The 15972-nt window shown below is 35.4% G+C and overlaps 1 protein-coding gene across 2 annotated transcripts; it reads right to left on the reverse strand.

Moving 5' to 3' along the window:
• Positions 1-1373: 1373 nt before the first annotated feature.
• st6galnac5b (ST6 (alpha-N-acetyl-neuraminyl-2,3-beta-galactosyl-1,3)-N-acetylgalactosaminide alpha-2,6-sialyltransferase 5b) lies at positions 1374-15504 on the reverse strand. Of its 2 annotated transcripts, none has more exons than XM_067394638.1 (5): positions 15354-15504; positions 14456-14567; positions 6105-6514; positions 4654-4761; positions 1374-4521 (listed from the first exon to the last, which is right to left on the reverse strand). In XM_067394638.1, exons 2-5 carry the CDS (start codon positions 14537-14539, stop codon positions 4305-4307), a joined length of 819 nt encoding a protein of 272 aa, XP_067250739.1. In that variant the 5' UTR covers positions 14540-14567; positions 15354-15504; the 3' UTR covers positions 1374-4304. The 2 variants fall into 2 exon arrangements, with proteins under 2 accessions (XP_067250739.1, XP_067250738.1); XM_067394637.1 differs by having other exon boundaries at positions 14456-14635.
• Positions 15505-15972: the final 468 nt, after the last annotated feature.

Below are 15972 nucleotides of genomic sequence, written 5' to 3' on the forward strand. Positions count from 1 at the left end.
AATAAACATTTATAAACACTGCTGTCGTGTATGCTAGTATTCATATAATAAAAATAAAATTACATCTGTGTAATATTTAATAAACAAATGAAATAAATCAAAATAATTATATACATAATTTAATCATTTTTATTTTCTTATAAAGCATTTTTAATGGAAACTCAAGAAAATAGTTGTTACTGATTGTGCAGCAAAATATGTGATATTTAAATAAATGAGTGGCATGAACATATAAAAATATTACAGTCAATAAGATTTATAGCAGTACTGCTGTAAGTTACACTGCAACCCTGAATAGACGAGCACTAGTTTACAAGAATTTAATTGTGGAAAAGTGATCATTAATAAAGTGGAATATGTAGGCTACTAACACTAACACTAGATGGCAGTACTGACTATGAGTCAATTTATCAAGCTATTTACTTTGGCTGCATCTAAAATTCGCATACTTCCCTATTATATCCCAGGTGAAAAAAGTACACTAATTTTGCACTAATTTTGTACTTAATATACTAAACATTCTTCTTTAGTACTTTTTAAGATCATCTTAAGAACATCTAAGTGTACTCCATTGTGCTATTTTGAGACACCATGAAATATGAACTAAAATGTGCTTTTAATATACTATCTCTGTATTTAAAAAATATATGTAGCTACTACTTGTAGTACACTATGGGTTCAAATACAAATACAGAGCTAGTATATTAAAAGCACATTTTAGTTCATATTTCATACTGTCTCAAAATAGCACAGTTGAGTACACCTAGATGTTCTTAAGATTATATTAAGAAGTACTAAAGAAGAATTTTTAGTATAGTAAGTACAAAATTAGTGCATGAAAATAGAGCACTTTAAGTATATTATAGTAATGTACTTTTTTTTTCACCTGGGATAGTAGTCAAAAAAATAGACTGTGAAAAAAAATCATAAAAGAGTAGCCAAAAAGTACTTGGGTGACCTACTATTTCTTGGGTGACCTACAGTGAAGCGACGTAACTGACGCTGGTAGGTCACATGATAATGAAAACATGGCAAATGTGTTATGTCCAGATTACATTCATACCAGACACACCCAAGGTGATGATAAACAGGGCAACTTTTTGAGCAATGTTGCCTGTGATGTTGCTTGGACACTTTCCCATTGAGAATGGGCAACAAATTTTGATCTAAAGTATCCACTATCCAGATAGAAATTTGTTGCCCATTCTCAATAGGAAAGTGCACAAGAAAAACCACCTGGCAACACTGCTCAAAAAGTAGCCTAGTGTATCATCACCTTCATACTATAAATAACGCTCTTTTTAGTGGCTGTGAAGTACTTACTCAAGAGAGTATGCCATTTCAGATGCAGATTTATTGTCTATGTTTAGGGAATTAGGTTAAAAGAACAACTTATTCATGGAAATGTTTTGCTACTTTAGATATTGTGTGAAACTGAACAAGTAACAACTTAGAAAACTCCAACACAACCCTCTCCAATCAGAGACATTTGTAAACTCGATAGGTTTTTATGTAAAAAAAAAAAAAAAATTTAAGACACGAGGGTCCAAACCAAGTTGAAATGTCACTCACACCACACATTTATTTTATTCAAGCCTCCTGCCTGATCCAAGGTCATCCGTAATCACGGTGTGGCCTCGGGTGACTGATTACAGGAGCAGCCAGCAGAGCTGAATCAAAGGCCAGCCTCATTTACAGACTCCTGTGTCCTTTAAAGCCCTCCAATTTCCTTAGACTTCCTGAGGGACAGTCGTTGTTGTGCTAGGCACATTCGCCAGGCACTGCAAATAAGCAGAACTCATAGCATGATATCCCATAAAACCAGAGCACTTCCCATAAGCCTGAGCAAGAACACAGAATGTCACACTATTAGCATTCCACATTGGCCCCAACCTCCAGCTGTTGAGGCAAAATGAACAACGTTGCAGGCAGCAAGTCAATACGCTCTCACACAACCTTTATAATGGGAAGTGAAGGAAGAGCAGCACGGGATTGCAAAAAAAAAACAATGGCAGCTCTCTCTCTCACTCTAAAGGTCACGCTGTCATGGTCAGAGTTTCGTGGTTTGGGTTCAGTGTTGTGGGAAGAACAGGAAAGACCACAGAGGTTTATATCAGAGTATTTGTGCCAAAGTGCAAAGATAATGTAAAATGTGTCTGTGGGAAACTCCAATATAAATGTTTAATGTGATGAAATTCAACAAAGAACTGTTTATGACAATTAGAAAGTTCTTGATGTTACATTTAAGGTATGCATGGATACATTATAGCACTGGTTATATATCATTTGCTAACAGAGAATTGAAGGCCTCCTTGAAAGGCCTCCGTGAGGCCAACCCCTGCCCTAAAGGGATATGGCGATGAAAAAAAAAAAAGAGAGATTGGAGAAACTTTGCATTTGCTCACTAAATGTTTTCCATAACAATGTCCTTTTAGGGGCTTCATACATCTATGACACTGGAACTTCCAAAGATTTTCTATGGTTTAAAGTCTTTGCAGCAGTTTTCAAACTGTTGAAATAAGTGGGTTGCACAGTCTGAGAATGGTGGTGCATTTATGCCAGGTTATAAATATGAAAAATATAAGTTCTCTAATTAACAAGTTCGCCATAACTTGTATTTGTTTCAATGTTCAAAAGACTAGCAAACTCAGGTGTTATTGGTTTGAATAAGAATGACAAATCTTTAAATTGTTCACAGCAGCTACTGAGTCAACATACTTTATGACCAACCCAATCTCACGGGAAAAAATAACTATGTATAAATTCGTATGATGTGAATTGTTGAAAAATTTAAGATTTTTGGAAAAACGTAACATGAAGGTCCTACCCTAACCATGCACCTAAACCTAACCACCAATGGGGCTTAAAGGATTACAGTAGTTCACTTTAAAATGAAAATTATGATTTCATCAACCTCAAGCCATCCTAGGTGTAAACACTTATGCTACGTCCTACCGCCTTATGTACTCAACTTACGAAAAAAATGTCGCATCAGTTGAATATGGAAGGCGTAGGACGTAGCATAAGCACTTTGAACTGCGAGAGGCGTTACACTTTCTTTGCAAGTCGAACACGGAAGGCGGTCTGGCAGAAGCTAGATATATTACTTTATAACTTGTTAAATATGGGCATTTTTCTTACACAAATGAATCACTTTGCTTCAGAAGGCCTTTATTAACCCCCAGGAGGTGTGTGGAGTACGTTTATGATGGATAGATGCACCTTTTTGAGCTTCAAACTCGTTGGGCCCATTTACTGCCATTATAAAGCTTGGATGCGTCAGGATAGTTATTAATATAACTCCGATTGTGTTCATCAGAAAGAAGAAAGTCATAAGTAACTCTTGGGGTGTTTTTTATTTTAAAGTGAACTAATCCTTTAAAAGTACGATTATATGAAATGAATTCATATGAATTAGCCACTAAACGTAAAATAGAACTGCCATGAGACTCATTTCAGCTAGTTCCACGTCAATGCATCAAGACATATAGCATAAAACATGACATATTATACAATATTATATTAAACTATATGACAAGGATATCTCAAGGTATGTAAAAAAAAGTCTAAAAATTTATTTACTTGCTTTGGTGGGTCCTAGCATGAAACCTCTGATTTAGAGGAAAGACTAGAACTACTGAGAACATCACATGTATATTAGCATAAATCTATATTTACAGCTTAATTTAAGAGATAAACTTCTTTTTTTAACTTGTACAAAAACTAAATCCGACAAATCTAATGAGGCCCTATATGAACAAAGTCTCATTTGGAAAATGCACACATTGTTCATGGTTCCTTTTAGATGCCACTGAGAGAAGTCAATTTTGTAACATATGCTCGACACTCTAAAAGCGGCAAAAATTAGTGAGGCTCTATGTGTAATTTAAATGAAATTACACAGGGACAACAATATGGCCTAGATATCAAACTAGTAATTGCTGGAAACAGAAAATGTGATATAATTATAGAGTAACCCAGTTTTCTGAATTATGAACCAATGTGGATCATAAGGTATACTGTTACAACTAATAAATAATGTGAATAATATACTGCATGTTCTTGTCACATTTAACATAATTGTTAAACATTTTCATTCAGCACTTTAGTTTTTGCAATTAAAATGTTCATCAAAAAAGTCTTTATGTCCAACAAGTGCCTTGTATAAAGTTGTTCTTGGTGTTTCAAGCCACTAGAAAGAACATCATTCATTATGTGTTCAAGTTAAAATGTTTAAGTTAAAACATTAATTTGTCCACAAAAGGACACACTCTGTGACCAACAGGCCCAAAAACATCTGAACTTCAGGAGTCTGTGCTGTTCTTTGCGACTGGCGTCGGTCTCCAGTCAGGCTGATAGAAGTGTATGTTGAACATACGTGCCCAGTTGGCAAATACATGTTTCTCTGTAATGAAACGATGGTGACTGCCGTGCCGGCCTTGCTCATGGGAGAGATACATGGTGCATTCATCCGGCCCCGCAGGCTCGTAGTAGTGATACGGCATTGAGGGCTGGGGAGACCTGAGAAGAACAGTCACATGCTTAATTGAATCTGTCATAAACCACCAAAATGCAATAAGGTTTGAATGAAATCATGGTAAACGCAAGAGTGATCCAACAGCATTATGGTGAATATCAAACAGAAAGTCTTACTTGCAGAACTCAGGAGGAATCATGCCATAGACGTTGATTCTGTCACAAACCTCCATAGCAATTGCCATGGTGAACCAACCAGTGCTGAGCCATGAATTCGACCTTTTCCTAAATAAAACAAAACAGAAAGAGGACATCTATGCAACTGTGGTTATATATACACATAGAAATAAAATTCATGCTGTCTCCTTGGAAATATGTTTAGATTTTTAAGGAAAAACATTTTCAGCATCATTTTTACAATGTTTTAGTTCCACTGAATGACGCACAATGGGAGATAGATTGAGATAAGAGTGATATAATCAAATAAAAGTGATAAAAGATCCACAGACTGAACGAAAAAACCCAAGAGTTCAAGAACATGTGAGTGTTTTGCCCTAAGCAGTTTGTGTCTGATTGGGTGCATCCCAGCTGGCAGCTGTCTCCAGCTGGCACTGATTCTGTACTAACCCTTAATCTGCATTGATGCCAAGCCGTGTGCGCTGTGGGCCAGCGATATCAACCCTCCAGCAGGCTCTGGTGGTCTGCACATTAGTCAACAAACCCTCCTGCAGTGAATTAGTAGTTACACTTCCATCTCTCTTTAAAAGATGCTCCTCCAGTTTTTTTTTTAATTGATTAATGGTCATGTGTATAATCTTTTCAGAATATTAAAATATTTTCCTCCTATCACAGATTTAATGTTAAGTGTGCTGTCATGTTTTTGACTTTACTATAGCATAAAAATACTATAATATTTAGCAGATATTTCGGAAACATGCTAATTCCACATACTTGTTTCTTTGAAAAACAATGCTACAGCCAGTTAATCTACTTTGAAATGTGCGTTCCGTGCCAGAATGTCTATTTTTGTTTTGGTCTATGTGATTCCGCCCACTGCCAATTTACCCAATAGTATTTTTTATAGTAATTTAAAAATTGTATTTTTTTATTGCTAACATTTTAGCCTTTAAACCTTTTTTTTTTTTTTTTTAATGAATTATAATTATAATTGATATTATATATATATATATATATATATATATATATATATATATATATATATATATATATATATATATAAAATCCAATTTCAGAACAGCACAAATATAGCGGTTACCCTGGTAAACTCTGTATACAAAGCATCTAAGACAAGTTTGCAGGTATAAGCACCATAAGGTAAATATTGTCATAATTCATCAGTAGATCAATAAGCAATCATTTGGCATAAATGTGCAGTACTTATTGATTGCGAACTGCTGTGAAACTGTGAGCCTGTTGAACGTTTTCAAAAATAATGCCATGTTATACAATAATACCCTAGTTTCAACAGTGTTATGCAGCAAGTGGTACAAAATCAAGAGATTTAAAATTTTCCTGCCTTGATGGTGTTAATAATCCACCGTGCTTCAACTTCCCCTGGAAAAACTAAATGATATTAACTAAACACAAATAAATATTTTCATCCTCACCTGTCTTTTCCCGTTTCCTTCTTAAAAAGCTCATCAAAATGCAACATCTTCAACCGTGAGATAACATACACCTGTAGTTTAGGCATCATCTGCTTTATCAGGCGCAGGTTGTTGTAGACAAGGCCTTTACCGTCTTGTCGCATATAGTTTCCGGGCCCCCAGAAGATATAGAATGTGTCCTGGCTGGAGTTGAGTAGCTCATGGCGGTTTCGTAGCACACGCTGCATGCTGGAATGTGCGACCACACGCAGGCTTGTCCGCTGGCCCACATCCCTCTGGTAGCCTTTTGTTGGGGCATCGTTCATACGGATGACGCACTCCTTGCTATCAATCTCTGCACCTCGATCACTTCCTGTCATGTGACCAGAGCTGGTCACCAAGGCACAACTTCTGCAATGCATCCTAAGAGGCTGAGGATGGAGGATGGAGACAATGATGAGAAGTTTGTTTTTATGTATAATTTATTCAAGTTGGTTTCATTCACTTTTGAAAAACATTTAAAAAAAAAATCTACAAATAGTTTAATGTAATAATTTCAAGTGGTTAATAAAAGTACTAAAATACTCCCCTTGCATCTTGAACAAGTGATATTATATATATATATATATATATATATATATATATATATATTTTTTTTAAACATGCAAGAATTTCAAAATTCTAAAATAAAAAAAACTAAAATTTGTTTTTGAGGTCCAGTCATTTTCTTACTCCATACTCAAGGTCAAATATTTATTTATTTTCTTTTTAAAAAATAAAAAATAACATTAAAAATAGATTATTATTATTTTTTAAACATTTTTATTTTTTAAGGGTCTAAAGGAGTCATTTTATGTTTTTTGTGTCAAACGACAACAAAATGGCATCCTGTATGTTGGATATAGCAGACTGACTTTTAATTTGGAAAACATAATTTGAAATATTAATACTATTTTTAAAACATAATTGCTTCACGGCTTATATTTTCAAAGAAATAACAATAAAACTACGTAGAACATTTTTTCTTTTTACCTCGAGACAGTTAAACTACCAAGCTATATTTGACTCTACTCCCCACACTAAACATCCTAAATATCAAAATTGAAAACATCATCATAGAAGAGATGTACTAATTTTATATGAATTTTAAAAGCTACTGTTATGAAAGGCTACAATTATGAATGCCAAAAAATAAAAAAGAATGAACCTATGGTGAGTGAATGATTTACATCCATCTGAATGAGATCACTGGCAAATGAATGCATGGAAACACACTGAAAGGGCAGAACAGATCAAAGTGCCTGGTCCACAAAGACTCTCTTTACCTTTATTGTTACCTTTAGCTCCATTATTGAATCCCTCCAGCATAATCAACACCAAGGTATTGAACCAACCCACGAGAAAAGATTCAAGGGAAAGCATTCTGAACCCTCATTTAGGAGATCTCAGACGATCTATACCCTATACAAAGTCTACTTACAGTAAAAGCATACAGCATATACAGCTCATAAAATGTTCAACATGAATCCAGATCCCATTTAATTCACCAAAAATCAAGTGTTTTTATCAATATTCCAGTAAATACAAATATTTCACCTAATTTCCAAACAGGATAAGTGTGCATCTTCAAGCTAAATATACTCTACAACGTACTATACAATCCACAGCACTTTAATTTTTTGCAAAATAAGCTTAATTCAATTTACAGTTGAGCTAAAATAACTAATTTAATTCACACATGACCTCAAGACAAAAGGCTGATTAAGGACATATGGGGCCAGTTATGTGACAACAGTGGCCCCTGCCACACCTGCCACTATGTAAGATGAATTACATGAAGCCGTACACCCTCAGACAGCCCTTTCCCTATGCGGGTATCTCTGACTCTTGGCTGTAGAGACTCTCTATTAGATTTCTTCTGCTGTGATAAACAGGGTCGTTTCCATGGAGATAATGGCCCAGTGGAGAGAACACAAATCAGGCCCAGTAAATAACCATCCACACTTATTATTCTCTCATTAACATCCTCATTCTTAAGCTCTCTCCAGTGGGACATATGATCATAATTACTCTAACAGCAATCTCCCTCTCCTTCTAAGAACCTTTTTGAGGAAAAAGGAAGGATTCAGGCCATAACTATCCTTTATGGGCAAACATAAAGTTTACATCATTATTTCATTAGCTAGCATCAATGAAAATGCACCGATATAAAAAATCTGGACCATACTGATAAAAAAATAAGTTATGGCTGGTAACTGATGGTCGATATTGAATTCTATACTATTTTATCTATATAAATTAAAGATAAAACTCTAAAAAGTAATAATTTTAAATACTACAAGTGAATTTAGGCAACACAGCATTATAAAGTACAGTATAAAGAACTTTTATTAATTTTGAGATTTGCTAACTGATTGTATTTAGCATCAATAGATTATTTCTGTTTTTTAAAGATTAACTTTAAGCATTACATGATGGCAAAGGTAATCTAAAAGTAAATTAATAAATTAAATATCCAATACAGACTGATATATCCAACATCAACCAATATTTTATTAAATTCCCCTAGCAGTTAATAATTTCATCCCTTAAAACTCATCTTTGATAATCAAAACGACATGTTTAAATGTTTTTGTTTTGATGTGAAAATTTCTTCATGCCTTAAAGATTGAATGTAACTCTACACCCTTGCTCATTTAGTATACGCTAAACCATGAATATGTAAATTAGACCCGCCTCCACTCAATCGCACCAGATCGGAATACCTGATCCACTCTGTCAACATTACAGTAGTAAATGCTGCACTGGTTTAATTCAGCCATATATGTTTGAACCAGAAACTGCTTCAGAAGAAGAGGAAGAGTGAATTATACAGGGTCATCTACAAGTCAATATATCAGAATGGTAACGTATGGTTATGTATCGCTCTCTACAATGTCAGACACATAATGGTAATTAATATGATTAGCCTTTGGCTTGACTTCGTTATCAAACTGCAAATAATGTGTTGCTAATGTTACATAAACCATATTCCTGTTCGCCATCTCAGAGTCAGAAAGCTGCCTTCTAAAATTCAGCATCCGTAGAAACACACTGAACATCATAGAAAGCATAGGCGTAATTTGTGGGTGGGACGGGTGGGACATGTCCCTCCCCACCACTTTTTGCTAGGGTCGATATTGTCCCTACCACTTTTTGAAACAATTTGCAGCACGGACGTATACTAATACAAAGGAAACATCTCTAGAAGTGGGACACAATACAAAGGAGCTCAAAAGAATATCACTGGAATGAAGGTTTATGACTGGGCAAGCGCTTTAGGACCACATTTATATTAGAAAAGCTTTCCAGCGCTGGAGAGAGCTAAGTGGGAAAGCCTGAAAACAGACACAGAGGCTGCTTTGATCCCACTACTCATGTGAGTACACTGGGTTTTGATTGTTTGGAGCTGCTCTGCTGTTTGTGACTAACAGCAAACACTTTGTATTTACTCTTCTGTACTGTACGTTCATTTTTTGCGCTTCCTTGTCGTTCGTTCATCAACTGCGCTTTATTTTTCGTGAAGCATTCTGTTGCGTGTCAGCTGTGATAACAGACATCCACTCGCATTGTGTGTGTAACAGTGACCAGATAGTGAGAGTTTTGCTGTTAAACTACTGCATACTGACAATCGCTAAAAAATTAGGTGCTTAGCGTCATTGATAGTGCATTTGCCTCGCATGCCAGCAGCGATTGGGCCGGGGTTCGAGACCGACTCGGAGCAGGGTGGTTAGTATTGGAGTGTGAGTTTTGGAGGTGGAGCAATGAAGAGAGGGGTGGGTTTGTTTAGGCTGATTTCAAATATCAACAGTGCTCAACAACGAATTTGAGAAATCGCATACAGCACCTTTAAAGGTGCCCTAGAACTTTTTTTTAAAAGATGTAATATAAGTCTAAGGTGTCTCCTGAATGTGTCTGTGAAGTTTCAGCTCAAAATACCCCATAGATTTTTTTTAATTCATTTTTTTAACTGCCTATTTTGGGGCATCATTATAAATGAGCCGATTCAGGGTACGCTGGCCCTTTAATTCTCCTGCTCCCCTGCCCACTGAGCTCGCGCTTGCCTTAAACAGTGCATAAACAAAGTTCACACAGCTAATATAACCCTCAAATGGATCTTTACAAAGTGTTCGTCATGCATGCGTCGGATTATGTGAGTATTGTATACTGTTATATTGTTTACATTTGATTCTGAATGAATTTGAGGCTGTGCTCCGTGGCTAACGGCTAATGCTACACTGTTGGAGAGATTTATAAAGAATGAAGTTGTGTTTATGAATTATACAGAGCAAGTGTTTAAAAATGAAAATAGCGACGGCTCTTGTCTCCGTGAATACAGTAAGAAACAATGGTAACTTTAACCACATTTAACAGTACATTAGCAACATGCTAACAAAACATTTAGAAAGACAGTTTACAAATATCACTAAAAATATCATGGATCATGTCAGTTATTATTGCTCCATCTGCCATTTTTCACTATTGTTCTTGCTTGCTTACCTAGTCTGATGATTCAGCTGTGCACAGATCCAGACGTTAATACTGGCTGCCCTTGTCTAATGCCTTTCATAATGTTGGGAACATGGGCTGGCATATGCAAATATTGGGGGCGTACATATTAATGATCCTGACTGTTACGTAACAGTCGGTGTTTTGTTGAAATTCGCCTGTTCTTCAGAGGTCTTTTAAACAAATGAGATTTATATAAGAAGGAGGAATCAATGGAGTTTGAGACTCACTGTATGTCTTTTCCATGTACTGAACTCTTGTTATTTAACTATGCCGAGATAAATTAAATTTTTCATTCAAGGGCACCTTTAAGTAGAAAATACGCAGCAATGGTGTTGACTGATGAATTTGCACATGATTGTCTTAACATTGAAATCATCACATAGACATAAACAACATTTAAAATGTGATTTTTAGCACAAGGGGTCTTTGAAACATCATATTTTATGTTTAAAGTTAAAGTAATTCGCTAAAATGCCAAAAGTAGGCTGACATTGCATCATAGTCATTATATCATTCAAAATTGGCTTTTCTCATTAGACAGATCCTCTGCATGTTTTTTGACAACTCTTCAGGGTGAAATGAAATTGGAAAACCATTTCCTTCCACTGATGGTTAGAAATTGCTTTTGATAAAGACTTGTTGGCCATGTTCATTTAGCTATCCTCTACACCGGCTGTTCATTTACACTAATACGAGCAAATCTTACGCTTCTGACTATTACAAAATTACTTCCACACAGTATCCATTAAAATCTGTCTCTGAATCCTGAAGCTCTTATTAGCTCAGATGAGAGTGCTCTTTTGACTAATGACAACCGGTAGACTTCAGAGCTGTGTCTGTCAGTGAAAAGTGTATGACAGAGATGCCTCATGACAATGAGATCAACATGATTTGATGAGCACAGTTTAGGGTCAAAGATGTCAAAAATAAAGTTTTCACTAACGAGAACAAGATGTTCTCTTAGAAGTTTTATATTAAGATGCTTTATATTTCATCACACCCATATCAAAGAGATTGTTCACCTAAAAATGTACATTCGCATGTCTTTCTAAACCAGTGTTTCTCAACTCCAGTCCTCGGGACCCACTGCTCTGCACATTTTGTATGTATCCATTATTTAAAGGATTAGTCCACTTTTAAATAAACTTTTCCTGATAATTTAATGATTATTAAGATGAAGAGCTAGTTCAAGATGAGCATTTCTGGTTAAAACTTACATAATTTTCCATTTTTTTCAGAAAATGAGCAATGGTTTCACTAGATAAGACCCTTATTTCTCACCTGGGATTGTTCTGAACAATTTGAAGCTGCAGTGAAACTAATTTTGACCTTCAACTGTTTGGTGCCCATTCAAGTCTACTATAAGGAGAATAATCCTGGAATGTTTTCATCAAAAACTATAATTTCTTTTCGACTGAAGAAAGAAAGACATGGACATCTTGGATGACATGGGGGTGAGTAAATTATCAGGAAAAGTTTATTTAAAAGTGAACTAATCCTTTAACACACCTGATTTAGATCATCAGCTCGTTAGGAGAGACTGCATGAACTGAACTGAGTGTGTCAGATAAGAGAGACATACAAAATGTGCAGAGCAGTGGGTCCCGAGGACTGGAGTTGAGAACGCTGTTCTAAACCATTGTGACTGTCTTTGTGGGCTATTTATGAATGTCCAAGCTGATCTCTTCCAGACAATGAAAGTGAACGGTGACTATGACTGTCAGGTAAGTATACTATGTTCCTTACACTATGTACTTCTGTTCCTGACACAAAGCTATTATATGGCTTCAGAAGCCTTGGTGGATTATGGTGCATAAAGATGTGTTTTGGTGCTTCTTTGTTCTTTTTGGAGCTTGATATTCCTTGGTCCCGATCCACTTTCAATGTATATAGAAGAGCAGTGTGAACATTCATTAAAAATGTCCTTTTATCTTACACAAGAAAGAAAGTCACATGGGGAGGGGGTGAGTAAATGATGCAGAGCTTTAATTCTTTCAGGTGAACTAGCCCTTTAATTATCAAAACATGTCATGCTATATACTTAAATGAGAAATCAGTGTGTAATAATCTCTCATTACACACCCTACACATAAAAATACATGTGCATTTAAACACCCATAGAGAGCAAATAGCATTCCTGAACAGTTAGGATAGTGTTAAACCTAATCCTTGGTGACAGTATATAACAGATGCGGGAGAGAAAGAAAAGAGACAGAGACAGAGACAGAGACACAGAGAGAGAGAGAGAGAGAGAGAACTGAGAAGCAGATTTACATCCTTGATAGTTCTGGTGATTACAACGCCTTAAGATGAGGCCAAAGCTTGACAACACCTGCTTGCAGCTTTCCACATTATCTGATCAGGAGTGAAGGAAGAAATTATAGGATCACTGGATAGTATAATTTAAAAAGGCTTTAAAGGCCTGCACCTGATTTATCATGAAAAACTGCAGAGAGGCAAAAGACCGAAAAAGACAGAAAGAAAGAAAAATTGTCAAGTCTTCTGAATATTATAGCGCACTGCATATCATATAATGGCAGTGCCAATATAATAATGCTTATATGTATGAGGATATTATTTGACGATTGAGAAAAAATGCAACTTCATCAAAACTGTTTGATAAAAAAGGTAAGGATACTGCACATTGCCATTATTCTTCACATTTAAGGTATCATCCGAATGTCTTGACGTTTCCAAAAAACATTTAATGAGTTTATACTAGGGATGTAACGATACCGTCATGTCACGATTCAAGACATATCATGATCATGAACTCAAGATACCATGTTATTGCGATAGTCCAAGACATATGGTAAAAGAATAGCAAATAGTTAACTGTTGATTTAAATGCTAAATTTGGTATTACATTGGGAGTGGAAATGAACAGGCTTGGACTTGGTGCTGGTAACCCAATGCACAGGACAATGTTGACACCAGAATAAAAATATTCATGATTTCTGAAGCTGAAAATACAGAACAATATGAATATGCTTGCACTCTGTCATCCACTAGATATATTTCAAATAATGTAGGCCACTTTTTACTGGTAACGCAAGTCATTTGGCATTAGCAGGACCCACAAATATTCTCCCATTGTATTATTATACATTATATTCAACAATATACAGTAGTTCAATGTAGTACTGACACAAACTCTGTAAAATTGAATTTTTTTCTCACACGGTTATTTTCATTTTAGGTGAACTATACACACTACATATTGTCACTATCCATGACACATATCGTTGCATTTTTGTATTGCTATATATTGTGACACGATATATTGTTACACACCTAGTTTATACATTATTCAGCAAATTTAAATTCTAGAAACAATGATGTTTTAGTTCAAAGTTAAAGAATAGGAGACCACAGCCTGGTCAGATAAGTCTAAGAGGTTAGACTGTGGATTTAAAGGTCAACATTTCCCAGATGTCTGTGAAACATTTACAAAAAAAAGACAGTTTGGAGCGCTTCTCCATGTAAAATTGATGATATAGAAAAGAACAGACTGATGTGGTTCTATAGTCATCAAATACAACATTCAAAAGGAAAAAAAAATAAATTCTTAAAGTCCCAGTGAAAGGAATATCTAGAAAGTTGCATTAAAATAGGTTTTAAAATTTCAATCATCAAAATGAATTTATTATAACTTACAAGCGAACTACACAATTTCACGGAATTTCACAAGACTGATGTTGTTTAGTCAAATAAATATATTTTTTTAGATTTTCATCTCAATTACTTTTTACATTTTAAAGTGCCATATTAATCATTTTAGTGCTTGATTGCATTTTACAGACCTAATGAAAGCAAGTCACCTTATGTTCAATGATGCTGTTGTACCCTTCTAAGTGGGATGTTTGCCGTCTTAGAACGTTCATCTGATGTCCGTCTGACTGCATCTGATCTTCTGGTGTGTCGGTAGAACTGCTGTTGTACAGGAATAATAAGCTTGTAAGCATGGTCACAAAACCAATCAATATGATGATCCCATGACGCTGAAACAAGAGGAACAAGAACATTTTTTTTTTATCAAGGATGCTCATTTTATCCTCTATGGTTCTGAATGAGATGTTGAGTGAATATGGGTATTATATATCAAATAAAAACTCTCACAAGAGAGCTGTCTCAAGACATGTTAATGATTAACTGCAAAATATATATATCACAAAAAAAATTGATACAGCTTTACAATGAAATGAGTTAAATGGACTGAATGAACAGCTAATTTGTTTAAAAAAATATATAAGTAATGTTATTAACCAAAATAATAATAAAAAAAAAAACTACTTCCTAAATAAGTTTTTATTTTTAAATTAAATTGTATTTATACATATAAATTTCACCATACAAACGTGCTCACCAAACATTCATCTGACAACATAACTCTTGACAAAAATTACTCTATATAGAGTTATATAGTCCTGACTGGAATCACAGTAATTTACCATAGCAGCCAGTTTCCCCCAAAATAGTATCAGGCTAATACTTAACTCGCCATTGACACAGCTTATATTAAAAAATAAACGAAACCAAAATAGCAGAAAGTTTCTTAAAGCCTGGAGTACATCCCATATTGTATCAGTGTTTACGATTTTGCAGTTACGACAATAACTGTAGTAAATACGCCACTGTCGCGAAAACTATGCACCGTGTTAAATGTTTGTGAGGGCAGCTAAAGTTACTCTGAATAATGTCAGAAAGAGTTTGCGCTACCGTTCGCGTCTTCATATTGTGAAGTGTATAATTCGGTCCGCTTGGTCCAGGCGTGTTATTCAGCCTCACCGACAGCAGTTAAATCCACAGTTCATATCCTCCATCCAGCACTTCTGCTCGCTCACACATCTTCACACTGAAGCTCCACTGAACTCTGTCAGATCTACAGTCATCCGTCCACACACACGGCTGCGCGCACGCGTGGTCTTAAAGAACGCCGAGTCTCGATCTCTTACAATACATTACCAAAGTTATTGACGGGGGGCTCTGTGGTTTCAGGGGTGCATGTGTATGCGAAGACTACAAAATCGTGTCAATTGCTACATCTGATGACAATAAAATCTTTCTGTAGGCCTGTGCCTTCTCTTTTGTGTCAGTATCAAATATAAGAGTGATGCTACCATTAAAGGAGAGAGAATATAAATACAAAACACAGAGTTCGACATTAAACCTTGTTTTGTGCTTGTCCCTTGGACAACTAAAATGGTCATTTACTTGTCAGAGTAAAAAAGTAGCTTCTCTGGAAAAAAAATAGGATCATCAGTGTTTTATCAGCAGTGACATATTTAAATATGCATATTTATGTTATTTACCCCGGGGGTATTTTATTAACCTTTAT

The sequence above is a fragment of the Chanodichthys erythropterus genome, chromosome 9, assembly GCF_024489055.1.
Source record: "Chanodichthys erythropterus isolate Z2021 chromosome 9, ASM2448905v1, whole genome shotgun sequence".
Lineage (NCBI taxonomy): Eukaryota > Metazoa > Chordata > Actinopteri > Cypriniformes > Xenocyprididae > Chanodichthys > Chanodichthys erythropterus.